Source organism: Macaca nemestrina, chromosome 1, assembly GCF_043159975.1.
Source record: "Macaca nemestrina isolate mMacNem1 chromosome 1, mMacNem.hap1, whole genome shotgun sequence".
Lineage (NCBI taxonomy): Eukaryota > Metazoa > Chordata > Mammalia > Primates > Cercopithecidae > Macaca > Macaca nemestrina.
The window spans coordinates 190,121,747-190,148,922 of record NC_092125.1 but is presented as its reverse complement, the minus strand read 5'-3'; the positions used below and the strand labels follow the sequence as shown (position 1 = coordinate 190,148,922).

Genomic DNA, 27,176 nt, shown 5'->3' with positions numbered 1-27,176 from the left:
TCCCCGTGTAAAGAATTCAGAGTAGATTCCAAGACACGAGGCTGCACACGTTTGTACTTCCCTTCCCTTCCCTGTCTGCGGGTGGAGATGAAGGCCACCTGACTCCTGGGCCCTGACTCTGGCAGGCGGTGGCCATGTCCTCCCCATGAACTGGGCAGGTAGGAATGAGGTCTTGGAAGAACTAGACTGGTGCTCTGGAGGGCACCTAGGATGGCCCTAGCAGCCGTGAGTGTCCCCAGGTATTGGGGAGGTGAACCCTGCACCTCTGGTCCCCCTCAGGCCTTCCTATGGAAGCAAGCAGCAGATGGGCCAAAGGAGGTTGATCCCTTGCCTGGTGCATCTCAGTCCTCTTCATTTCTGTCCTCCTTCCCTTCTCTTGCCACTGCTGAACATTTTACTTTTAAAAATCAAAGCTGAAAGGGCACTGTGGGACCATATTTACAGCCAAGGAGATACTGAGTTTATATCCAGAACTTCTAGGGCTGCAAATGGGGAAACGTGCAGCCAGGTCCCAGGAAAGGGTGGGGTGGCAAGGCCGTGCTGGGAATCCTGCTGCTCCCTAGCCTGAGACCTCTGCTCCTCATGGGCCACAGTTCCTTTGGGATGCCCCTGGCAGCTGGAGCCTTGGGGAGCGTCCCCTGGGGTCTGGCAGCAGATATATAGGTATCTTGCTCCTGCCTGTTGGGGCTCCTCCAACTCCCTCTTCTACCCACCCTCCAGTCGCTCCCCCTGGGTCTCCAAGAGGCTCTAGGGCAAGCTGGTTTCTGCCAGCCTTTACCTTCACGTCTGAGGGTGCCATGTGCCTTTACTCTGGCATAGAAGCCTGACTTCCCTTGGCACGTGTTCCCACACACCCATCTTGTGCTGGGAAGGGAGGTACAGAGTGGTGCTGGTCTCCCCCACCATGAGCCCAGCTCCCCCCCCTTCCCCAGGAGACAGACAAAGGACACACATTCCCCTTGCCCCACATTGGGTGTGCCTGGCATCCACAATAGGAGAGATGCTCTGCTGAGGCCTTGAAAACGCTTGGTGGTTTGGTCCTAGTGGGAAGGGCCTCTCACCAGCCTAGGATGGAAAAGGGAGCTCCTGACTCTAGTCTCAGTACCTGTCTGCCCCAGTGGCTCAGCCCTTACTAGTTATACCAGCTAATATTCACTGGGAGTGAATTCCGCATCAGATGCTCTGCAACACCTTGCATGCACGATCAGATACAGACCTCACAATGGCCTTACGAGGTGGCCACTTGAACCCTGTGTACAGATGAAAGCAGACACAGAATGAGTAACATACCAGGCCCTAAAGCTAGTTTGTGGTGAAGGTGGGAGTCCCATTTGGTCTACACTAGTCCTGAGCCTGTCCTGGACTTGTGCTTCCAAGGGCTGGAGAGTGGATAGCCTTGCCCTACAGCCCCTCGGGGCTGATATGGGAGCCCATGTGCAGTGGGAGTGGGTTTGCTGCTGACATCTGTTCCTCTTACTCCGTGCCAGTGACTCCTCTGTGTGCCGTCAACCCCTAGCAAGCTGGGAGAAGGCAGCCAGGAGGGAGTTTTCCCCACCCCCACCAACTTTTGGTGTCTTTAGAGCTTTTTTATCTCCTGTGCCTCCACATGCTCAGGCATGGTCCGCAGCCCTGACTGTGACTCCCAGGGTCAGGACTGAGTGAGGGAGAAAGCTCAAGGTCAAGGCTGCAGTAGAGAATAGGTCAAGGTCAGGATCAGAGTTAGAAGGGGATCATTGGTAGGGCTGGGTACCCAGGGTCAGGGCTAGAGACCAGGCAGTGACCTGGGGCCCTGCCATGTGATAGAGCTGAAGGCCGGATGGAGGGAACACTGTGTGTGTGGACAGGGGAGAGGGGGCTGGACAGCACAGAGGCCTTCAAGCTGAGCTGTGGCTGTTGGATGCTGCATGAGCTCCCCACTAGCCCCCACCCCCTGCAGCCCAGCATCCATACAGTGCTTTCTGCTGTGACCAGCAGAGCATCGATTCTCGTTCTTCTCAGGGCCTGGAGAGATAAGTGCTGACGCCTTCAGTCTGAGGCGTTTCGTCTCAGACCTGGAAACTCCCTGACAGGGCAGGGATGGGCCCCACTGCAGCCTCTGCCCTGCCAAAGAGACTTATGGCCCTGGTTCCTCAAATCGGGGTACACTTCTTGCTTAGAAATCAAGGATGGGGGAGGGGAGTCTTGAGGTCCCTGGCCAACCTGGAGTTGGGGAAGTTACCCCCAGAGGGGTTATAGGGGGCAGGCAGAGCCAGCCCTAATACACACATTGCTCTTCATCTGCAGAGGAACAGCTGCCCCCTGGGTTCCCTTCCATCGACATGGGGCCCCAGCTGAAGGTGGTGGAGAAGGCACGAACAGCCACCATGCTATGCGCCGCAGGTGGAAATCCAGACCCTGAGATTTCTTGGTTCAAGGACTTCCTTCCTGTAGACCCCGCCACGAGCAACGGCCGCATCAAGCAGCTGCGTTCAGGTGAGCAGAGGGCAGGGGTCAAGTGACCATTCAGACCTCAGAACAGGCCTCTTGCCAGATCCCAGCACAGCCTACGCCCTTGGGCCTGGGCGCCTCCAGGGCTGAGCGGAGGGGACCTAGTGGGGTGGGCTGGGTCTCACTGCAAGTGTGCCTGGCCCAGGGAAGAGAGCTCATGGTTGGCTGTGCCTTTACCTTCTTGGGATTGTCAGACTCCAGACTTTGGGCCAGTTCTGCCCCTCGCAGCACATGTGACGTGCCAATGTGGTGGACTTTTCACGGGTGCTCTGTGGATGTTCACCCTCCTCCTCCCCTGTAGCCTGGCCTGAGACAGGGCCTGGATGATGCTTCTCTTTGCTTCCCCAGATGGCAGGGCTTAGCTGGGAAAAGAGGCCAAAGGTGCCTGATTCATCAGGCCTCAAAAGGCTGGACCTCAGGGGCCTGTAACTAAGGGGACTTGCTGTTGTCCCTCGACTACCAGAGCCACCTGTCTCCTCTGGATGTCTCTGTTGAGCCAGCTCGGAGCCCTGGGAGCAAGGATGCCATCGTGCAGGAAGGAGGTGTCGCCCCATTGATCGATCTGCCTGTGAGGCTCCCGCCAGGATAATTGATTCAGTTTTTGTGGGAACAGAGCAGGCGGGAAAAGAGGCTCAGAATCAGCTTGGCTGCATTCTGCATCTGCTGCCAGCACAGCCTGGACCAATAGTCTTTGCTTCAGAAGCTCTCCTGCTAGCTATGGGATGGTGGGTCTCGGGCAGGATGGCCAGTGCCGGCCAGAGCCCCTGCTGCCTGTCAGCTGTGATGTCAATGCTGAAAAGGAGGACATGACTCTTGCCCCTTTTAGGGGCCTGCAGGCTTCAGAGGTGCCCTCCCACTCCCTGGGATACCAGCCCCTCCCCATCAATTCCCACAGGCTCACAGCCCCTTGGTGACCTGCAGGAGGAGGGAGAGACAAGCTTCCCAGCAGGGCAAGATTCTGGCCCCAGCCACGGCCGCCTGAGACAGCCCACGAAGTGTTAGCTCATTTAATTTAATTAAAACTCAACAAGATGGAGGCAGCTGTAGCGCAGTTAATTAAAACAGCCATAATCAAGGCAGCAAACGGCCGGCAGTGTTTGTGGCCGCTGCCCAGCGCAGCACAGCAGCCGGCACGGTTCGGCTCCTCTGCGTTTTCTCACAGTTCCCCCAGGCAGGCTCCCCAAGCAACCAGACACGCCTCCCTGCAGGCCTGGGCCCCTCCACGGAACCACATGGACTTGTCTGGCAGCAGCTCTGGGAAGGCTCTCTCACACGTTGGTTCATCTAGCATTTATATAGTGCTTGGGGTGCCCGGCCCTGGGCCACCCCTTCCTTGCCTGTCACTCCACTGGATGCCACTCAGACCCCATCCTCCTTGTCCTCTCGGCAGCAGCTAACATTTCTCCCTCCTTCCCAACCACACTCCCATTTTCCCTAGCCTTCCAGGACTCTGTCTCTTGCGACTTCCCTCTTCCTAGCACCCCTTCCCTGCAGCAGCATCTTCCCTTCCACCAAGGAGCCTAGGAGCCCTGCCCTTGCCCCATGGACACCGCCTTGCCCTGGAAGAGCTCACCCCTCCTAAAGCTCCAACTGCCATCTCCTCACCTGCAACTCTAGCTTCAGTCTTTCCAGCCCAAACCTCTTACCTGAGCTCTGGATCCAAAAATCAACCTGCCTTCTGGTCTCCCTGACCAGTGATGACCAGTGATGAGTGTGACCTTCCTGCCAGACAGCCATACCCTCTTTCCGTAAGTGGCACCCCCCAACCTAAGGAACATGGGTCTCAAGTTGGTTTGATTTGAGAGCTCTCAAATGTATCACCCTTGTGGCTCTCAAATTGGCCCCCTTCTCCCCTCCTACTGCGTCAGTCCTATCCTAGGCACCAGACACTGCTTTCCCTGCCTCCAGGCCCTCCCGAGAATCCATCGTCCTGCAGGTCAGGTTTGCTGCTCATATCCTTCCTGTGCTCTCACCACCTCAGTGGTGTCTCCTTGCCTACCTGGTCAAGTGACGCTCCCGAACAAGGCTTGGAGGGCCCTTCTTGGTCTTCACCTGCCCGTGTCTCATCGGGTCCTGGCTACACCACTTACCAGCTCTCTGGTGTTGGTCGTTTAACTTTTTCGTGTGTTAGTTTTCTCATGTTTGAAAAGGAGTTACAGTAAGCAGTGAGTGAGTCAATAGCAGTCAAAACTTGAGTTGGTGGGCTGGCCTCTGGTAAGGGCTTCATGGAGCTCTTTCTCCTTTCTATGCCCTTGACCGTCCTAACACAGAGCTGTGCTGACCTGTCCTTGGTCCTTGCCCACCTCCGGCCCTCTGCCCACCTTCCGGCTGCTCCACTTGAAAGCCTCCACCCTGCCCAGCCTCTGGCCGCTTCCTCAGACCTCACCTTGCTTTACATTGTCACCATCTGGCTCCAGTTCTGCTCAGCTAGGCCTTGAAGGGAGGACCTGGGTCTGATCACACTTGGTGAGCTCAGCTGTGGGACAGGTCTTCTCTGAGCCCTCGTCAAGTGAATGATTTCATGAACTTGACCTTTGGCACTTGTCCCTGTAGGCTAATATCTGCTCTAATGTTCACTCCTCCTCCTGCTTTCCCGGGTCCAAGGAAGACTTCCTTGTTTCTTTTTCTGCCACCTGGAAGTTGTGACCTCAGGGTCATGGGCCTAGGGTCCAGCTCCTGGGATGGAGCCAGAAGGCACCTAAGGGGCCTCTACCATCCCACCTTTGCAGTAATAACTGGGCTCTCTCCCCTCCCTGCCTGACCTGGCCTGGGATTGTTGGCCTCAGTTGCTGCTGGCCTTACCCCATTACCATTTAGAAGGGTGCTGAGGCTATTCCGTGCACATTTTTCAGGGACAACCCTTCATGGAGTGGACTCAGGCCTGTGAGCACTCAGCTGTTTACAGGGACCTTCACGGTTTACGCATCACCGACAGTTTACAACAGAGCTTTCCCCCCTTTTGTTGCAGCTGATTCTCTTGCAGCTCTGTGAAGTAGGATAGACCGTGATTACCGTGCCCACTTCACAGCTGATTTAAGGGAGTCACTTGGGGTCACGCACCAAGACTCGTCCTAGGAGCTCCCCTGTGAGATCACCCCAGGACCTATTATCACAATAGCAAACCTGGGGCCCTGAGGAGCAACTGGACCCTGCTGGGGCTTCAGTGCTGCACATTCCCAGATTCTCCAGACCCCAGGCCCCCACTGACCAGTACCCAGAAGTCTTCCACCATCTGCGACCTGAGCCACAGCACATCTAACCAGGGCATGACCCCCTCTCCCCCAAGCAGGAGCTGGGCAGGAGGTAGCTGACAGCATGCACTGCCTAGATGTGAGCTCTGGTCAGCAGGCCTTTTCTTCTCTGTAGTGACATGACATGCTGCCAAAACCGCCTCCTGGAGAATTGGAACTTGAGACTGGGGTAGGCCCAGGAGGAACAGGAGCAAGCTTATAGAGTGGAAATGGAGTTGTGAGCAGGGGCTTGGAGCCTCTGCTGGGTCCTGAGAGAAGCTGTTGGCCTGCAGGCTGTGCGGAGCCTGGACAGGGCTTGAGGGGATTCCCGCACTCCTGCTGTGGCCTGAACATACGAGCTGCCATCCTTTGTCGTAGAGGACAGCCTAACTCACTGAGTCCATGTGCTCATCCAGAGAGCAGTCTCTTCCCCACCCCCAGCACCCTGAGGCAAAACCTGAGGGTCTTAAGAAGAGATGCAGCCTCTGGCTGCAGAGGAGGCTCGCGGGTGGGACACAGAGGGCTTGCAGCCCCTCACCCTGCTGGCTGGCCCCAGCTCTGGCTGGAAGAACCTGTCCCCACCCCACTCTGCTTCACCATCTGCGGGGCCTGCCAGGAGGGCACACTGCCAGTGCATGCTCACAATTTCCCTTTGGCCCAGAGTTCCCTGGCACCTCTCGGGCACGAGTACACCCCTAGGGATGCTGACTCCTGGGCCCCTTCAGTCCCTCACACCCGTCTTGTGAAATGGAAAAGGCAGATTCTCTGTTTGGTGGGGAAATTACTGTTAGGTTCTTTCAGAACAGGTTAGGTTCTGGAAGAGCTGAGGCCAGGAGTGAGGGGTGCCAGTCCTGGACCACATCCACTGCTCCCACCCCCCACCAAGCCCTGGCTTGGATGACAGGAGATCAGCATTGTCAACTTTTTGGTCTCAGGACCTCTGCTTGTAAATATCAGAGAACTTCAAAGAGCTCTTGTTTGTGTGGGTTCTTTTTTTTTTTTTTTTCTTTTTTTTTTGAGATGGAGTTGTGCTCTTATTGCCCAGGCAGTGGTGCAATCTCGACTCCCCGCAACCTCTGCCTCCCAGATTCAAGCGATTCTCCTGCCTCAGCCTCCTGAGTAGCTGGGATTACAGGCATGAGTCACCACAACTGGGTAATTTTGTATTTTTAGTAGAGACGGGGTTTCTCCACTTTGATCAGGCTGGTCTTGAACTCCCGACCTTAGGTGATCCGCCTGCCTCGGCCTCCCAAAGTGCTGGGATTACAGGGGTGAGCCTCCGTACCCAGCTGTTGTGTGGGTTATTTCTATTGATGTTTACCATATTAGGTATTAAGATTGAGATTATTTTAAAATATTTGTTAATCCATTTTAAAATAATAAAACCCCATGATATATTAGCATAAATAACATTTTTAAGGGAAAATAATTATATTTTTTAAAACAAAAAAATTTACCAAGAGGGACAACATTGTTTTACCCTTATTACGAATCTCTTTGATTTGGGGCTTAGTAGAAGGCAGCTGGATTTCGTAGCCACTTGTGCGTTAGGTCAATTGTGATGGCACATGTCATTAGCCTCTGAAAAGCTCTATGTTCATGAGAGAAAGTGCATAAAGCGAATAATTTATTAGTATTATGAAAACAGTTTTGACCTTGTGGACCTCCCAAAAGGGTCTCTTGGAAAGAGAGAATCACTGTGTGGATTCTTCCCACATAACCCTCACTCCCAGGTCCCAGCCTTTGCCCACTCCCCTGCTTCTGCATCTGCAGGACTGGCAGCCTCATCCCGTGGGCAGGCTGTGAGTTAGATGGACCTTGCCAAGTCCTTCTGCTTGACTTAGAAGCTGGTGTGACCTTGGGCTTTGGGTAGTTCCCTGAATGTCTCTCGGCCTCTGTTTTCTCATTTGAATTTATAGATGAAGAATTCCTCTAGGTGCTGTTGTCAAGTCCCCTGAAACAGGGATTGGCGTTGGTTTTTCTGCACACTCCCCAATCCCCGGATGTGGACAGGAAGCGAGCAGCAGGGCAGGGTAGATACAGCTGGACCTGGGCCCATCTATGGGCTCCTCACTCCTCTGGGGGAGGCAGTGGTTGCACAGGGGGCTTGAGCCTCAGAGAAGGTACCTGTTGGGGATGAAACCTGCTCAGATTTCCTAATAGGCCTGGATATGGAGGGTGAGCGCCTGGCCCTCTGGGTTACCAACCCTCAGGGTTATGAGGTGCCAGACAGGCAAGGGTTGGGCACTGATCTCTGCCTCTCGCCAGCCAGGCCAAAGGGGGAAAGTTCAGTAGTCCCCCAGATTTTAGCGGGGTTGAGTGGGCTTTCTATGGACTCCGCCTCTGGGCTGTGAGTTTGCTGAGTCCTGCCGCCCTTTCCGCTGGGCTGGGCTGCGTGTTATGGGAGGCCCAGTGTGCTAGTAGCCCATGACAAGCCCTCCCTTTAGCCTCTGTCCTGTCTGCCTTAACACCAGGCTTTGTTTTGGTAAGTGCTTTGTTTTGGAATCTTACCCACCGGTGGGATTTGGGTGGCCCTGTGGGGTGGGGTTGCTACCTCTTTTCTTCACCTTCCCCCTACATTGGCCCCAGCCAGTGTGGTCTGCAGGAGTCCTGACTCACCTCCCTGATTCTCGTCACCCCCAGCCCCACTGAGCCCCCTCCTCGTCCCCAGAGCAGAGCCAGTGACCTGGGACACAGCTTCACCCACACTGAGCCTGGCTCTGCCTGGTGCTTGCTCACACATCGTCCGCGTCGGCCTAACTCAGGCCTCAATTTCTCCATGTATTTAAGGTCTTTTCTCGTGTTTTATTTTACCTGATTTGGCTTTGTGTGGCTTTCCTTCCTTTTGTACTAATGCTTCTCTCTGATCTTATTTGCATTCAAATTACCTCGCCAGGTGGTTCACCAATCAGAGGTAAGAATGCTGTCCGTGCCTCTCGCCACACCACGCCTTGCCACTGCCGTCACCTCCACTCCATCCCGTCCAGTGTGTCACCTCCCCATCCCCATCCCAACCTCTTCAGCCTCCTCATCTCCAGCTCCAGCACCCCCAACACCACCGGCCACCACACACATCCACTCTCAGTCATTCCCTCCTGTGGACTCATCCATTGCAAGTCTGAATTGTGAAGATACTCGCCGAGCCCCGTCCTGGATGGCAAGCCCTGCTGCCCAGGCCTTCCAGGCCATCCCCACAGAAGGGACCCCATCAGCTCCTGCTGTGAAACTTAGCCTATCCCCAGACTTCCCTAGACAGAAAAGCTTCCTGTAAGGTTGAGGAGCATGACCAAGCCTTGCCTTTTCTCTTGACAGTCTCCTCTTTTGGGGGGACCTCAGTTATTACTTGACTTTCCCTTTAGTATCCTGGCTCTGTACTGTAGTAGAATGAGGATCATCCCTTCAGCCCGGTAAGGATTAGGAGGAACGTTCACTTAAGACTTCCGTGTAGGTGCTGGGATGACAACAGGGAGGTAAACAGGCTCGTGCATAACTCTATCACCTGGCCTGTCAGCTCGGAGTCCCCTCCATGCAGCAGAGCCCTGCAGCCTAAGAGTTAAAAGCACAGATTCTGGACTCAGGAAGATCCGGATTCAAGTCTGACTTACCACCTGTGTGATCTTCAGAAACTCAGTTCATCTCTCAGAAGTGTGTTTCCTCTTTAAATTGGGGCATGGCCACCTGCCACACAGGGTCATGAGAATTAGAGGAGAGGAGGATGTGTAGGGTCGGGCGCAGAGCAGACACCTGTAAAATGGTGGCTTGTCTATTCACATCATTTTCTCCCCAGTTCTCTCAGTGTCTGTGGGCACGTCTAGACCTTCAGAGCTCAAGACCAGGATGGTCTCAGGGAAGAGCAGCTGCCTTCCTGGGTGGTATCTTGCCCATCACCCTGAGGCTGGCTCTTGCTTCACCTGGCAGCCCCCCAATCCCCCTGCCCATCTGCTCAGCCTGTGCTGACTCTTTGCTGTCCCTGCTGCTGGGTCCTGGTGTTGGTTCCAGATTTGGGGGATTCTGTATGCAAATAGGCACCTGGTCTCTGTTAGGCCCCCTGACCACTCTCAGGCTCTTGTTGCAGAGGAACCTCCTGTTTTCTGGGTCAGAAATTCCACCCAGGCAACACTTTCTGCTTCAAGCCTGTGGCACCAGCCACCAGGTCTCCCCCACCCCACCCACACCCCCTGCCTCACTGAGGTGACCTTAGGGCAGCCTCGACCCCTCGGGCCTGAACCACACCTGCCTGAATGAACGTTTTCTGTAACAGTGTCCGTCCATCCCATCAGCATGACCTGTTGGGTGCCCTTCAGGGCTGCTCTTGAAGGAGATGGTATTTGGCATGTGCACTGGGCCCTGGTGCTCCCTGGCACCTGGTGGGGAGGGCTGAGGCCAGCACCACAGAGGCAGGCTGGTCCTGCATCCTGCATTGGTGGCCTCCCCTCTTCCTTCACCTCCAGCTCCCAGCCCCCTGGGGGTCCCCAGCCCCTCCTGCTGCCCTGGGTTAGATGGTGGAAGAGGGATATCAGGCAGTGAGGGGGCTATAGGTCAGACCCAGGGTGGTCCCCCTTTGGACCCCAGCCGTGAGAGCATGACTTGGAACTCTTCCTCTGGCTCCTGTCCAGTCCAGGCAAGGGGGGCCCGGCAGCTTCTGTCCGTGTCCTGTGTGGGTGTGATTGTCCATCAACCTGGGCCCTGGGAAGGTGGGGACTGTCAGGTCAGGCTGGCTGTTCTGTGCAGGAGGTGGTTTTGTCAGACTGTGTCCTGTGGGGGTTCTTAACTGTTGGACCGTCCTGTGTGGGTGTAATTGTCTGTTGGATTGTTCTAGGGAGGGGTGTGCTGCCTGTGCCCGGGGGTGTTTCTGTCACAGACAGCTTGCCCAGTGTGCTTTCACAAGCAGTTTTTTCAAGTGTTTATTGATGGGGCCAGGGGATGGCCAAGTCGAGTGGGTCCGCCCCCACCCTGCCGCTCTGCCTTGGCCTCCCCTGCCAGGACCTGTCAGAACTGGCCTCAAGCCCAAGATTCCTCCACCCTTTCTGAGGGTCCTTTTGCTACCCACCCCAACCCTGGCTCCTGTCTGTCCGTCTGCGGCCAGAGCAGCCCCTCAGGGCACTGGCCCGAGTGGGAGCTCCAACCTCCATTAGCCTCCTGAATTATGCAGGAGCCGTGGTGGGTCGAAGCACTTTAGCAGGACCAGGCTGAGGAGAGGAGCCGGAATGGGTGGGGCTGGTGGGGAGGGGGTGGAGTAGGAGGGGAAGATGGTGCTGGGAGCAGAGGCTGCTGGGCATCAGGCCCCCAGGGCAAGCCCATTCTTTCCTGGTGGGCGGCAAATTCTCAAGCTCCAGCCCAGTGAGGGCATGGTGTGCTTGTGAATCCCAGGCCCGCCATTCTGCAGGCTGCTCCCACACCTGGCTCTGACTGGCCTAGCGGGGCTGCGGGGCCGGGAACACTAACGGGGATGTTGATTGGGAAACAGGCTTCAGTACTGGCAAGAGTGTGGTGGAAACTGAGTGGAGCTGGGGGTTGGAGTACAGTCCCTGGCAGAGCAAAGACGGGTCTTGCTGGACTGTGGGGAGCATGAGATTGTGCTCCAAAACACAACCCTTGGTTCTAGCCAGGAGGCCACTGGGCTCATCAGGGAGAGCTTCCTGGAAGCAGCAGGGGTGCCAGGGTGTGGCCTGGATGAGCTTCGACATCTGGTCAACATCAGCCACAGACGCTGTCGAGACCTCTCACCGTGTTCCAGGCCACACTCGACATGGGCCCTACCTGACCTCTTGCTTCGTGTCCCCACAGGTGCCTTGCAGATAGAGAGCAGTGAGGAATCCGACCAAGGCAAGTACGAGTGTGTGGCGACCAACTCGGCAGGCACACGTTACTCAGCCCCTGCAAACCTGTATGTACGAGGTAAGGACTCGGGCAGTGCCTGGCCCCTGTCACCACGGAGCTGTGCTGCACCTGCCAGGCTCTCTGCCCAGAGCCCTTGGTGCAGACACACAAGGGACTGCCACGGGCCCATTCTCTTCTTCCTGCTTCTTTCTGCAGCAGCAGCTCCCACTGGGCAGGCTCCCAGCATCTGCCACTACTTTGCCTTCCTTCCCTGCAGGCCCACGGGGAAGCAGCCACTCTGGGGAGCATTTGTATCTCTTGTAGGTCCTGCCGCATGGGCCCAGAGCCTCATGGGAGTTTGGAGCCATCCAAGCAGACTTCTTGGTGTATGTGCATGTGTGTGTGCACACACAGGCACACTTATCTGTGTGTAAATGCATGCATACCTGGCCTGGCTTTCCTTCAGTACATCCTCCTGCCTGCCGCAGCGCGGTGGGCTCCAGAACCACCGTGGCTCTGGGCTTTGTGGTAGTCAAGCCTCAGGAATGGACCAGGCCAGGTGAGCCTGTCTTCTGGCCAGGTCTGCCTGGGGCCTTCCTGGAGGAACTCTTGTGTTCAGCTGTGAGCCCCTATGGTTATGTTGCCTCGGGTGAGCACCTGGTGTGTTCCAGGTGTTCATTGCTGGAAGCGAGTGGACAGTGTGCTTTCTGGAAGTCCAAGTTCCCAGCAGAGAGGAGCCTGGGGACTGTTTTGGGGTTTCCAGTCTCTGCTATGTTCACAGCCTAAGGGTGACTAAAGCTGGCCACCTTACCCTTTCCTGAGAACACACTGGGTCTGGTATACATGTGCCCAGGAGGGGCCCTAAAAGCCCCTTCTACCCTCACACTGTCCCCTCACCTAGCCCTCCGGCACAGATGGATGTCATTAAAAGTTAAACTGTCGGCTGGGTGTGGTGGCTCATGCCTGTAATCCCAGCACTTTGGGAGGCTGAGGCAGGCGGATCACGAGGTCAGAAGATCGAGACCATCCTGGCCAACGTGGTGAAACCCCGTCTCTACTAAAAATACAACAATTAGCTGGGCGTGGTGGCGGGTGCCTGTAATCCCAGCTACTCGGGAGGCTGAGGCAGGAAAATCACTTGAACCAGAGGTTGCAGTGAGCCGAGATTGCGCCACTGCACTCCAGCTTGGCCATAGAGAGAGACTCCATCTCAAAAAAAAAAAAAAAAAAAAAAAAAAAAAGTTAAACTGTCTCCACCCGAGGGATCTGTGAAGGAAACTGGATATGGCTCCTTGCAGTGATGATTCCATCATGCCAAGTGCTTAACACAGCCTCCTGAGGGATGTCGTCTGACTCTCCACCCAGTGGACTCAGCGGGTGATGGCAGTGGCCTGTCCCACTCTTCGGGGCCATGTGGTCAGACTTGCTTACTCAGAGCAGAGAGAATTAGGCTGTCAACCAAAATACACTTATCAAGGGGTTGCTGTCTGTCATGGAGAGGGTGTTTCTGGAGAGGCCACAGGCTGCCAACCCATTTGGTAGCCAGTTGAGCTGCAGAGGAGCTATTCGTGGTGGGCAAATTGTGCTTCAGAGACTATTAAAAGTGCTTCATGGGAGTTGGGGGCATGGGATGGGAGGTCCCCTAGCTTACTGTCAGGTGTCTTGCTCGTCAAGGTTCAGGCCTCAGGTCAGCTCATCTGTCTTCAGGAACAGGAGCCCAAAAACTTCCCAAATGGCCTAGAGGTGTAGAGTTGTAAGCAGCCCAGCCTTTGCCCCACCCTGCCCCAGGCAGAGTGTCTGGCAGGCATGGGGGCTGGCGAGTCTGCTCCAGCAGAGGAGCAGCTGGAATGACTCTTCTCAAAGGTCTGCCTCCTCCCACCCTGACTATCCCAAATGCTGTGCTCTCTAGAGCTCTGTTCCCAAGACTAGGGTTGAGACAGTGGCAGTTCCAGGCCTCAGCAAGAAAGCCTTTTGTCTGTATCAGGGAGAAGGGAGGCCCAGTAAAGCCACTGTAAACCTAAGCCAGCTGCAAGGGCATGGCCTATGGGCACATTTCCTAGGGCACAGCTACAGGAGGCAATGCTGAGGCAGGAGAAGGCCCAGAGGTGGATGGACACCCCCCCCCCAACATTGTCCTCTTGGCTAGCCAGCATTCTCGGAAGTCACTGTTACACGGGCCCCAGCCCTGGAGGCAGACCAGTGGGTCTCTTTGGAGATCGACTGAGCTTAGCTGCTGTAGTTGGCAGCTCAGTCACTGCCCAGGGAGCTTTTATGTGCAGTCCCTTGGAGCATCGCTGTCTGTGGAGCTCCCTGTTGACACATGGTAGACTCAGGCAGGGCCCTGACTGGCTCCTGCCATGGCCCATCCCCTACCCCTACCAGCTCTTCCTGAATCTACCCTTCTGGCTCCATCCCCACATGCCTTTTGGTAGGAAATACGGGGGTTCCTTTAGTTCCAGCACCACTTGCCAGGGACTCTAAAACAGCCAAGCCTGACTTCTGTTGTCTCTCTCACACACACATACAACGTTCCTGTGGGCCCTGATGTCTCAGGACCAGTTCTAAGCTCTGTCCCTAGGACCTGCCTCATCTAGACCCTAACTGAATCTATAGCCACTCTGCTTTGCCAAGAGCAACCTGTCCCATAGGCCCAGGATAGGCCCTCCTGTCCTGACAACAGGACTTCCGCACACCTGAAAAGCCCTGCTCCCTGAGTCCCTGGCCTCTGGTGCCCCCACCGCTCCTCATCTCATGCCTGGCAAAACCCCTGCCTTCTGCCCTCAGCAGTACTAGGGGCCCTTCAGCCCCAGGGCCTGGGCACAGCCTGTACCAGGCTGACCACCAGCTCTGCCTCCTGAGCCCTGCTTGCGAGTGGATGGCTATGGAGGAACCCCCAGTGCTGGCCTGCACCCTGTCCATCTCCCAGCAGAGAGGCTTCGAGGTTTCCTCCCATAGCAGGCTCCTGAGCCTCGGTTGGTTTGGTGTGGGCTCTAGCCCTGAGTTTCTCAGCCGCAGCACTGTTGACATTTTGGTCTGGATGATTCTTAGTTGTGAGGAGCCATCCTGTACATTGGAGGGTGTTTAGCAGCATCTCTTGCTCACTAGATGCCAGTAGCACCCCTCAGTCAAAACAAACGTTGCCACATGTCACCTGGAGGAAATTACTGACGGCTTCCTACTGCCATTGTCTCTCTTGTGTGTCCACTGGCCGCAAGTCTTCGTCTCCTTATCAGACTTGGCTTCGGTGTCTCCCTCACATCTCCCTTCTGTCCCCCAAATTCTCAGGGCCCCCAGTGTCTCTCTGAGGCCACGCGGCTGCTACATTTAATGGGACAGTACATGTGAAGCACCCGGCACATTGCCAGGCACAGAGGAATCACTTGCTAGTCAGTAGCCTCTACGGCTGTCCGGATAGCACTGTGGGGGGATGTGTCATCCAGTTACATCTGACTTTGTTCACAGTTGTCCACAGCTCCGCCCACAGTCTAGCAGGCCCAGGCATGCTGGGTGGGCCAGCGCCTTTCTCCGTCACCACCTGACTCTCCCTGAGTGACTCATTCTCTCCTTCCATCTACAGCTCTCTGGGTGTACAGCTGCTGGGGCCAGGGTGGAGCCCTGCCCTCCTCAGAGCCTGGCCTACCTGTGCCAGGACTACCAGCTTTCCCCCTTCTCTCCAGGGACCTGGCTGCAGGGCCACAGCTGTCTAAAACAGGGACAGTGCCTTTCTCCCCACAGGTGCCCAGACGTGCTCCTCACACTGGTGGCGTGTGTGGGGGTGGTTTCTGGTGGCTCGTGTACCTTGGCAAGTTTGTGGGCTGGGTGGGCCTTGACCCCAGAGCCCAGTCCATAGGGTCTGAGCTGTGGGGTGCGTGTGAGGCATGGGGGCCTGCCTGTGCCCCATTTCCACCTGCCCCGGCCCCACCCTCGGCCTCTCTGGCACCTGCTGGCAGGCCTCAGCTCTGTCCACCATGTCCTTCATGAGTCCTGAGTCTTTTGTGAGCGATGTGGTTCGTGTGCACCTGTGTGCATGTGTGTGTGCGAGGGGGCACAGGAGTCTCGTCTCGTCTCCGTGCTGTGTGGGCAGATGAAGGTTGGCCTGTTTTTACTCTCTCTGTGTTTCTCCTTGTCTTTTTTTTATTCCCTCCTCATCTTCATCGCACTCTGCCATCAACCCAAACTCTCATCTCTCAGATCAGCGAGAAGGTTGGTCCTTTTCACTTCTTATCCATCTACAGTTCGCCCGTCGATGGGACGCGCCTGTCAGTAGGGCCCAGCGGGCTCGGTCAGCTCCCTCAGGCTCGCTGCGCCGTGCCTGCCTGCCAGTCTCTTGTTTGGGCCGGCGGGCAGGCAGGACCAGGGGTGGGTGGGCAGGCCCCTGACCTGCATGTTCCTGCTGCTTGGGTCCCTGGTGCACCACATATCTGCATGTCCCCTTAGCCTGGTTCCCCTGCAAGGGTGGTGGGGTGGGCATGCTGCATGGCATGAAACTGCACCCCACCTTTGCACCCAGGCCAGGCCAGCTGTCTGATCCAGGTGGTGCTCAGGAATGGTTGTGGGGGGCTGTGGTCAGAGAGAGGTGTAAGAGCTGTAGCGCTTTATGTGCACCTATAGGACCTTTCACCGCCCTCCTCACCTAGAGACCCAGGCTCAGCCCAAACCCCTCCTCGCCTAGAGACCCAGGCTCAGTCCAAACCCCTCCTCGCCTAGAGACCCAGGCTCGGCCCAAACCCCTCCTCGCCTAGAGACCCAGGCTCGGCCCAAACCCCTCCTCGCCTAGAGACCCAGGCTCGGCCCAAACCCCTCCTCGCCTAGAGACCCAGGCTCGGCCCAAACACCTCCTCGCCTAGAGACCCAGGCTCAGCCCAAACCACTGGGACAGTAAGGCAAGAGGCTAGAGTAGGCTGTCCTCCCAATATCCTGCAGCACAGGGCAAAAGTCCTGTGTGTACCCTGTCCTTGAGGCCCTCAGGTCCCCCACCAGGGCTCCATGGGGTAGCCAGCCCTGGTCTGCCTCAGGGAGCTTGGTGTCCATGGCGCAGGGTGAGTAGCGTCATCTTGGCACACTGAGGAAGTCTCCCATAAGGTTGTCTTTTCCTTCTCCAGCCGGATCCAAATTAAGATCCTCCTACCTGCCCCAGGCCCCTCTGCCCAAGCTTCCCAGCTAGCTCCCGTGTCTGTCTGAGGGTGGAATTTATTTAGCCCACCAGCCAGCTAACTGACATTCCTTAGCCTGGTGCTTTGCATTGGGACTCAAGTTGCTTCTACCTGGAGTGACTGAACAGTCAACTGCAACTTAGGAAGATCCATATGGGAGCCTGGAAGTGGCCCTGAGTCAGCCACAAGTTCGGAAGGGTTTCCTGGAGACTGTCCTTGAGCCCATTCCAGAGCAGGCCTGTTTGAGGCTTGGTTTTCAGCCCCACCTTGGAGCCAGAATGATGATGGGGTTGGCAGCCGCGGCTAGTGGTCATTCATGTATCACTTGGTTTGTGTGGTCAGAGGAGACTCACCTGTCCACTGGGTTTTGGGGGTTCAGGACAGAAATGTAGGACAGGCTGAGCCTCAGGGAACAGACCCAGGCCATCCCAGTTCCCTCTGCCACATCCTCTGTGGCTCGAGTTTCCTCTGTGAGGATGAGGGAGCCAGTCGAGAGGAGGGCTGTAGCCTTGGCTCAGATGTCAGCTCTGAGCATCCATCCATATGCACTCCTGAGTGCTGGGGCATTTCTGTTACACCGTTTTGCTGACCGGGCAGATCTGCCAGTGCATTCAGAAAACAGTCATCAGCAGAGACAACCCAGCCCACAGTGGCTCCTTCCATGCCCCCTCCTCTACCCTCCTGGTACCTCATCCCCTCCCTTTCCCCATCCCACCCCTACCCTACCCCATGGTCCCGCCAAAAATAAGCACATGCACAAATATTTAGCGGAAAGGCAGAAATGAGTTTCTAAATATTCCAGGGGGATTTGCCGGGCTAGTAATTTGTTTGGTGCTGATAATTGCATCTTACATTTTTCCAGCTTTACTTAAAACTGTGTGCCGGGTATGCCGGCATTTAATTACTGCTCTGCGGCAGCCACAAGGTTATTTATTAAAGAGTTATTTTATCTTGATACAGTGGATCCTGCCCCTCATCCCCTCCTTAATGTTGCGTTATTTTCATCAGAGAAATTTCTCTGAGTGAATGCAGATTGCGGGGCTGCCTCCCCCTGCGATTAGGCTGTCACTCCACTGAATGCTGATGCCTCTGGGCGCCGCACCGCCCTATTATAGGGGGTTGTCAGCGCAAATAATTAGACTTAAAAGTTACAGCTGAAATATAATCCAGAAATGGCAGGGCCCTGTTTTGGAAATTGTCTATAAAATGTCAGCACTAAGGATGCACAGGGAACGGTAATAGACCGGCATTGTTGGAGCCCAAGATTAGACCCTAAGTGCATTTTTCCCAGCTCCAGCTTTTCCTTCCCTGCTGTTGCTTCTGTCAATAGACTGTCCAGGGTGAGGCCTGCTCCTTTTTGGAGGCCTTGTGCCTGCAGCAGTGGGAGGAGGATGGTAGGGGCTGCTGCATGAGATGCCAGCCACTCCAGCCTGTTGGCGTGGGGGTGGCTGTCTGGGCAGGTCTAGGATGCAGGTCCCTGTTGGCACTTGGGATACAAGGAGGTTCTCCCTTGCCTGTTTCCCCCACCCTTCCTCTGTAGACATACCCTGACCTCCCTCACGTGGAAGATGTCTCAGTCGCAGTGAAGTGTCTGCGTGGCTGAAGCCCAGTGTCCTTGTGAGAGTGAAGGTGGTGCGCCCAGGAGCTTCTGGCCCTGAGGCCCTTGCTTGGTGTTGCAGATGACCCTAAAGGCCACTATTGACCTCTCACGCTTATCCCTAGCCCCTAGAGTTCTCCCTGCCACCTGCATCTAGGAGGGAAAAAATAAACACAACTCTTTTGTGTTCCTGAAGCGCCTCAATTTCCTGACAGCGGCAGGAGTTGGAGGCTTTAGAAGGTGTGGCTCACGGCATTGGCCTGACCTCCAGGGCTGGTCCATGAGGTCTGCCTTTTGGCCTGAAGACCCTGTCCTCCAGGGACTATTTGGGGGTAAAGTCCAGTCAAGTTTCTAGGTTGGTGCCCAAGGTTTATTGGCCAAGGACCTACTTCCTTCTGCTGGAGCTCTTCGTCCTGGTATCCAGCGACCTGATTAGGCCCCATGATTCCACCACTGGCTGGGGTCAAGCCTGCAGTCATCACCTCTCCCTGGCACAGGCTGTCTAAACCCATCCTTATGCCCGCTGGAGCAGCGTCCTCTCCTGCCAGCGTCTGTTAATTCTGATGCTTCTCCCCAGAGCCTTCTGGGGTTTTTTTTTCAGGCCTGTCAGCCAGGGCTCGGAAGGGTGACAGTTTTTCATCACACAGACCTACTTCTACTACGTATATAAACTTGGTCATGTGGCTTGGTTTTAAATCAGTTCCCTTGACTGTAATTGGCAGGTGATAGCATCTACAGCGTGGAAACCTGCACCTAGTAGGTGCTTAAGCATAGCTTCCCTTCCCATGAAGAGGAGGAGACGGGGCACCCACTGGCTGAGAGGACAGGAGAGGTTTGGTTCATTAAGGCTGCTCCTCTGTGCTGCCCCCACCCTGCTTCCATGGCAGGCCTGGACTTGATCTGCAAACAGATCTGCCTGCCTGTGCCCATCCCTGAGGCCCATCTCCAGAGCAGAGAGAGGGCACACACCACCAGGCTGGGTGGTGGTCCTGGCTGAGCCTCCTGCTCTCACCTTGGACCATTTAGAGAGCATGCTCAGAGAATCCTTTGTTGCCATGAGACACTTGCCAGCCATGCCCCGGGATCCACCTGTTCTGCCACAAGAACTGTGTCTGTGACATGCTGTCATCGTTTAGGTAGAGACTCTTGGCACTAGAACAGATGACAGAAACCCACTTATACCAGCGTAAGCAAAACAAGGAACTCTTATGTTACAAACCTGAAAAATGTAGTAGATTTGGTGTTGGGCAGGGCTAGATCCAGGTACTTAAACAGGTTGGCCAGGCATTTGTCTGTTTCTGGCTCTCCTCTCCTCTGTCGACATCTTTGTTCTCAAGCAGCTTTTCCTGTGTGTTGGGAGAAGCCGTCCCCACCTGCTCTAAGCTTAGCTACGTCAGTAGAGAGAGAAGGTTGCTTTTCTAATAGTTTCTGCAGAAGTCCAAAGGCTGTTTCTCCATAGTCAGATCTGGGTCACATGCCCCATGTACCAAGAATGGGGGTAGAAGTGGTTTCCCTAAAGACAATGGGAGTGCTGATTGATTTGAGGAGAAGGCAGAGCCCTGAATGTCTACAAGACACTCTCATCCCCTGGGTGAACGTGGGGACACAGATCCAGCCCACCAGCACCTGTCAGGCCTGGCCTCCTCTGGGGCTGCCAGGGTTTGGGTTCTGTCTGGAGCACCGAAGTAAGGCAGGCTGTGGAAGGGGTTGAAGCAAGTGCTAAGTTAGGTAGGGTCTCGTAGGCTAGGCAGAGGTGTCACTGGGAGCCATGCAGGAGCTTGTTAAACAGGGAGTGGCATCAGATTTGTGCCAGCTGTTTCTGGAGAGCCGGTGAGCAGGAATTGGAGCGGGGGAAAACAAGGCAGGAGGACCAACGCAGAACCCATTTCAGCAACCCAGGGAAGGATGATGGTGGCTTGGACTTTAGTAGTGGCAGTTGCTTCTGCATCTGGAGAGAAATACATGGATTCGAAAGATATGTTAGGCCACCCCGTTGACAGGACCTGGTGGCTTGCTGAATGTCTGATCTCTGGGCCTCAGTTTTGACCCCTGTGTAGTGAGGTCAGACGTTGGACCGGGTGGTCTCTGCAGTTGCTTCTAGCTCTGGTTCTGTGATTTGGGGCTGCGCGAGCAGCATAGTCTGGTGCTTGTAGTAGAGGTGCTCCTGATGTGGTGCTGTGGGGTCTTTGCATGCCTGGGGTCCCCAGCGAGGTTCCTCAGAGACCAGTGCTCTCAGCAGTGCTCTGGGATACTGACTAGCCTGCTGCCTGCTGCCTCTGGCCCTGCATGTGAGAGTGCCCGTGTAGGGCACACCTTGGCCTCTGCTCACCAGCTGCATGGCCCATCTGCATGCCAGGCATGCATGCGCACGGCTGGGTTTCGTCACCTTCCTTCCCTCTGCATGCTCCTGTGTCTGTGCCAAGCTTACAACTTCAGGGGGGTGGTTCTAGGCTGTACCCTGGACTGAGAAGCTCAGAACAGCTTCTGGCCAGGGGAGTCCAAGGCTGGAGGTCGTGGCCAGGCACAGCCACCCTCCCCTTGAGACCCTTGTCTGTTGGCGCAGGAAGCCGTCTGTTCGGCGCCCTCATCATGTTACTGCCATCGTCATGCCCATCCTGCCCGCGGACCACGTCCCTGGCCTGCCCTGACCCCTGCCCAGCCCTCCTCAGGGCAGCCCCTTTGCTTGGGTTCCCAGATTGTGCCCTGAGCATGGCTGAGACCTTGGCAGGCGGCGCCGCCACTTAACCTTATTTCTTCCCCTCAGGCTATGGCCTGGAGGTGGAGGCAGTGACTCCACAGCAGGTGGCTGTGGCCCTCTGGACTGACCTTCTGCCCCGCCCAGCCATGCTCTGAGGACCCTCCACCCTAGGGCCTGCTTTCTCTCCCTGGTGCCCCAGCCAGGAGCAGGCAGAGATGGGCCCTGGAGGACAACCTGGGTTGTGGTCCTGACCAGGCCTGGACCTTGTACTGAGTCCCTGTGTGACCCTGGGCAGACAGGAGCTTCCTGACAGGCCTCAGCTTCCTAGGCTATAAAATGGGAGATTGGTTGCAAGATCTCTCATTGAGTAAGACATTGTGTTCCAGACAGCCCCTGAGTGTGGGGGCCACTTCTAGGCTGGAAGTGGATGGGGTGGGAGTGGATGGTGAGCTGGGGTGCGGCGGTGCCACCCCTCCCGTCTCTGAGTGTGGGTTTGGCTCTGACCAGAGGGGCTACCTGGATGAGGGGCCCCTGCCCTTCCATGCAGCTGTGTGTTCTGCCCGGCCTGTGAGTGCCTCTCTCCCTCCTCCTGCAGTGCGCCGCGTGGCTCCTCGTTTCTCCATCCCACCCAGCAGCCAGGAGGTGATGCCAGGCGGCAGCGTGAACCTGACATGTGTGGCAGTGGGTGCGCCCATGCCCTACGTGAAGTGGATGATGGGGGTTGAGGAGCTCACCAAGGAGGATGAGATGCCAGTCGGCCGCAACGTCCTGGAGCTCAGCAATGTCGTGCGCTCCGCCAACTACACCTGTGTGGCTATCTCCTCACTGGGCATGATCGAGGCCACAGCCCAGGTCACAGTGAAAGGTGAGTGTGGCAGGTGCTGTGACCAGTACCCTCCCTGTCATCCGGGAGGTCCTGGTGGCGGGCGAATGTGAGCTGACTGCCATGGGCACAGGCATGGCTGAGGGATTCTTACCCTTTCCTGGGCGTCCCTGCCCTGGGGTCCTCCAGCCCTTAGAGGGAGGGAAGGAGGGATTTCCGTTGTTAGCCGGCTTAACGATAATAGTTAAGGCATATTGAGTTTCTCGGTGGCAGACAGCATGCTAGCAAGCACAGTTTCTTTTGTTTTTTTCTGTTTTACCCTGGGAGATAGGTGCTCTTATTATTTCCATTTTTCAGATGAGGGAACTGAGGTACAGAGAGGGTGTATCACTTGCCCAGGGTCACACAAAAATAAATGACAGAGCGGGAACTTAAACCCAGTGTGGTCTGAATCCATAACTCTCCCTCCTAACCACTATATAGTACCAGAACTTCAGGTGTAATAGCTTCCCAGCAAGAAGGATGTGGTAAAATAGTAGGGGAAGTGGGTTCTCTCTGTCCTGGGGATAGGCACACATATTATACATATGTTATATATATGTAACAGATTCTGGCCGGGCACGGTGGCCCATTCCTGTAATCCTAGCGCTTTGGAAAGCCAAGTTGGAAGGATTGCTTGAGCTCAGGAGTTTGAGACCAGCCCAGTTAACATAGTGAGACCCCATCTCTACAATAAAAAAATTCAAAGCTGTGCATGGTGGCACACAGCTGTGGCCCAGCTACTTGGGAGGCTGAGACAGGAGGATTGCTTGAGCCCGGGAGGATGAGGCTGCGGTGATGCAGTGAGCCATGATCACACCACTGCATTCCAGCCTGAGTGACAGTGAGACCCTATGAAAAAAGAAGATTCCTTCCTGGTCTCCCTACTTCAATTGTCAACAGCCTCTGATCCATTATCTATTTTGCAACTTGAGTGATCATTAAAAAATGTAATCCAGGATCAAGTCACTTCCTTTTGGGAAAGGGAGAAACACCTTCCAGTGGCTTCCCGTTGGTTTAGGATATAGATCAGGATCCTCACTGTGGTCTCCCAGGGCCGCTGGCTTCCCACCTTGTCACATGCCAGCTGCCCAGACGCATGCTGCTTTCCGTCTGCCATGCTCCTTGTCCGGCCCCTTCTGTCACTGGCTCCATATACCCCTCCAGGCCTCAGCTCGATGATGCTTTCCTTCCCTCATCACCCCATCCAAGGAGATTCCCTGGATCTTACTCCACCTCAGCACCCTGATTCTTGCTGTCCTTGCACCTGCCAGAATCATGAGTACGATCGACTCATGTATTGATTCTCTCTCGTACTGAGGTGTAAACTCCATGAGAGCAGGGATGTGACTGTGTGGCATTGTAGCCCCAGCGCAGTGTCTGGCATTGAGTGGGTGCTTGTAATTATTTGTTGAATGATTGTGGACTCAGGGCCTTCCCACTTCTATTTGAGCCAAGCCACAGGGTCTGTGGGGCCAGCAGCCCCATCACTCTTTCTAAAATTCTGGGCCAGTCCCTAAGGAAATATCTCCCCTTCCCCTGCCTATTACACATACTCTCCACCACGTGGGCTCAGGTGACCTGCAGAGGCAGATAGCTGCTACCCAGTCTGGGTGCCTTTCATCTACATGGGACTGCAGGTGTCACCTCACCTCCAGGTCTGTTTGTTAGATGAGTCTTGTGTACTGATGGGAGGGTCCAGTGAGTCCCACAGTTGATATGTGTACATACTAGATGACCCAAGGCCCGGGGGCACCTGGCCACCGTCGGCCACGTGTGGCTTCAGAGGTCACCATAAGCTTTTCTGGACATTTTTCAAGGTAGGCTGTGGGTATCAGCCACACTCAGGTGGCCCCACCAGGTATCTTGGATAATCCCCAAGTATAGGGTTGGTTCCTAAGGATCTTGACCTCGGGCAGCTTTGAGCCTTCCACTTTGTCTCCAGCTCTGCCGAAGCCTCCGATTGATCTTGTGGTGACAGAGACAACTGCCACCAGTGTCACCCTCACCTGGGACTCTGGGAACTCAGAGCCTATATCCTACTATGGCATCCAGTACCGCGCAGCGGGCACAGAGGGCCCCTTCCAGGAGGTGGATGGTGTGGCCACCACCCGCTACAGCATTGGCGGCCTCAGTCCTTTCTCGGAATATGCCTTCCGCGTGCTGGCGGTGAACAGCATCGGGCGAGGGCCGCCCAGCGAGGCAGTGCGGGCACGCACGGGAGAACAGGCGCCCTCCAGCCCACCGCGCCGCGTGCAGGCACGCATGCTGAGCGCCAGCACCATGCTGGTGCAGTGGGAGCCTCCTGAGGAGCCCAACGGCCTGGTACGAGGATACCGCGTCTACTATACTCCGGACTCCCGCCGCCCCCCGAGTGCCTGGCACAAGCACAACACTGACGCGGGGCTCCTCACCACCGTGGGCAGCCTGCTGCCTGGCATCACCTACAGCCTGCGCGTGCTTGCCTTCACCGCTGTGGGCGACGGCCCTCCCAGCCCCACCATCCAGGTCAAGACGCAGCAGGGAGGTAGGTGGGGGCACGCTGGCTGGGCAGCCGACAGCAGAGAAGGGGAGGCTGAGGTTGTGGCGGCACCTCTCCCCTTCCCTTGGCTGTGAGGTTGGGGGCTGTTGGGAGGATCAAGGTGCCATATTCCATAGATGTGTGGTCAGTTGGGATGTAGGATAAGGGTGTGAGATTAGGGTCTGCCTTCCTCGGCCCCCTCCTCCCTGGGTGCTCCTGACCTCACGCAGATGAGGCTGACCTGCCTGGTGTGGGGTGTTGCAGTGCCTGCCCAGCCCGCGGACTTCCAGGCCGAGGTGGAGTCGGACACCAGGATCCAGCTCTCGTGGCTGCTGCCCCCTCAGGAGCGGATCATCATGTATGAGCTGGTGTACTGGGTGGCAGAGGATGAAGACCAACAGGTGTGCAGCGGGCGGAGAAGTGCTGAGGGGGTCTCCTGGTCCCTGAGGGTCTGCAATGGGCTTAACCCCAGGAGGGTGTTTTCTGGATTCTGTGGCTTGTGTGGGCACAGCCTGTAAGGTTTCTGCTGGAGGCTTGGTGGTGCATGCGTGCCATGTGGCCTGCACAGCCTGTATGGTTCTGGAGTCATACAGGCTGTATGACTCTTTGCTGGGGGCAAAGTCCCCAGGGTCTGCCTTGAATTTCCTAGGCTCTGTGGCTCACATGACTGGCAGAGCCTTAAAGGTTCCCCAGAAGCCATGTGTCCCGGGTGGCTCCCGTGGCCCATGTGGTCTGTGAGGCTCCTGTGGCATGGGCTAAGCCCTGAGTTGCTTGTGTGGTCCATGTGGCCTTATGGTGTGGAGCCAGTCCTGGAGCCATGGTGGGTCCAGAGGTGTCACATTGCAGCCCATGTTGGGAACAACCTCTGAGTGACCTTTGAGCTCAGAGCTGTCAGTGAGTGCTCCCTGCTCTTCCAGCACAAGGTGACCTTCGACCCAACCTCCTCCTACACACTAGAGGACCTGAAGCCCGACACACTCTACCGCTTCCAGCTGGCTGCGCGCTCAGATATGGGGGTGGGCGTCTTCACCCCCACCATTGAGGCCCGCACAGCACAGTCCAGTAAGTGTCTCCCGAGTCCACTGCCTGTTTCACCTGGGGTGGGGGACACACACACACACACACACACACACACACACACTTCCCCCTCAACCAGGCGGGTAGGTGGTCAGGTGTGCTAGCCAAACTGGGGACACACACACACACACACACACACACACGCACACCCCCTTCCCCCTCAACCAGGCTGGTCAGGTCTGCTAGCCAAACCGGACTCTGGCCTGGGCTCTGATCTCACACACACACACACACACACACACCACACACACACCACACACACACACACACACACACCCTTCCCCCTCAGCCAGGCGGGTGGGTGGTCAGGTCTGCTAGCCAAACCGGACTCTGGCCTGGGCTCTGATTTTGGGCCTCGGGAGAGGGCCAGGTAAGTGCCTCCCAATCTGTCCAGTCCAGGCGGCTGCTGCCCTCCCTGCTCCCTACCCAGCCTCCTGCCCCTCCTCCCGCCCATGCCCCACATGCTGCCCAGGTAAGTTTTGTGTCTGTGCCTCATCTCCATCCCCACTCTGTGCTGGTCACACTAGCTGATGGGCCATCCTTGGTGGGTCTGCTGCGTCCCAGACCTGCTTTGGTGGCTGTTTCTCCTCCCCATGGCCCCGCGTCTCATTTCCCCATCACCCACATTCCCTTCCTCATACCCCCAATAAAAGTTACCTGGGAGTCATGTGATCACCCTCAGCTGACTGCACTTGGGGACAGGTCTGAAAATGCGGCCATGTGACCCAGCCTGCCCACGTGGGCATTGAATTGTAACCATGTGGCCATGCAGGGGACTGTCTGCAAGGCTGTGTGTGTGATGACTCTGGTGTTGTGTGTTACTATATTCTGCGTGTGTGAGACTCCGATGCTGCAGCTGTGGGAGTGGCATTGCCCATGAGTGTGAGTGTGACCATACCTGACCAGCTGGCTGTGCAGCACGTGTGTATGTGTGTCGGTGGATCTTGGGCATGACCCTTGTCTTTGTGGGTGACTCTGTGGCCTGACCCTGTGACCGTGTTTGTGGGTCTCGGTAGCCCCCAGAGAGTAGACTGTGTGGGTGACTCTGTGGTTGCTGCTGGGTGGCCTGTGTGTGGTCACACAGCCACAGTCAGCTGCTGTGTGAGGCTCTGTGTGATAGGGTGTCACGGATGTAACTGTGGCTGGGTAGCATTGTGGAATTGAGATGGTGACCACATCTGATGTGGCCATGTGATGACCATAAGCATGGCAGTGTCTGAAGTGGTTCTTACGAAGTGGGACAATGTGCATGTACCAGTGATGTCACGAGGCTGTGTGTGACCTTGTGTTCATGGATTCATTCCAGAAGCACCTGCTGTGCTCCAGCTGGGGGCCAGGCCCAATGCACAGTACAGGGCTGGCAGCATGACCAGACACATGGCGTCTGCCCATGGGGATCCCGCATTCCAGCAGGGCAGACAGACATTGCACCTGTAATTACCCAAATGAGCTTTTTTATTTTATTTTTCAAGACGGAGTTTTGCTCTTGTCACCCAGGCTGGAGAACAATGGCATCATCTCGGCTCACTGCAACCTCTGCCTGCTGGGGTCAAGTGATGCTCCTGCGTTAGCCTCCCGAGTAGGTGGGATTGCAGGCGACCACTACCTCGCCTGGCTAATTTTTGTATTTTTAGTAAAGACAGTTTCACCATGTTGGCCAGGCTGGTCTCTAACTCCTGACCTCAGGTGATCCGCCCACCTCGGCCTCCGCAGAGCGCTCCCAAAGTGCCA

General features: G+C 56.0%; 1 protein-coding gene across 18 annotated transcripts in view; it reads left to right on the top strand.

Annotated features, from left to right (window-relative positions):
- Positions 1–27,176, top strand: part of LOC105494887 (protein tyrosine phosphatase receptor type F) — a 93,423-nt gene that overhangs the window by 36,656 nt on the left and 29,591 nt on the right. For 9 of the 18 annotated variants that reach the window (XM_011763851.3, XM_071094516.1, XM_011763844.2 and 6 more), the window contains 8 exons: positions 2,284–2,472; positions 8,614–8,631; positions 11,505–11,615; positions 15,729–15,740; positions 21,581–21,850; positions 23,793–24,374; positions 24,633–24,769; positions 25,286–25,430. In XM_011763851.3, the coding sequence (XP_011762153.1) occupies positions 2,284–2,472; positions 8,614–8,631; positions 11,505–11,615; positions 15,729–15,740; positions 21,581–21,850; positions 23,793–24,374; positions 24,633–24,769; positions 25,286–25,430 (1,464 nt within the window). The remainder of the gene's footprint in view (positions 1–2,283; positions 2,473–8,613; positions 8,632–11,504; positions 11,616–15,728; positions 15,741–21,580; positions 21,851–23,792; positions 24,375–24,632; positions 24,770–25,285; positions 25,431–27,176) is intronic. The other 9 variants (XM_024796970.2, XM_024796969.2, XM_011763848.3 and 6 more) reach the window with 3 other exon arrangements.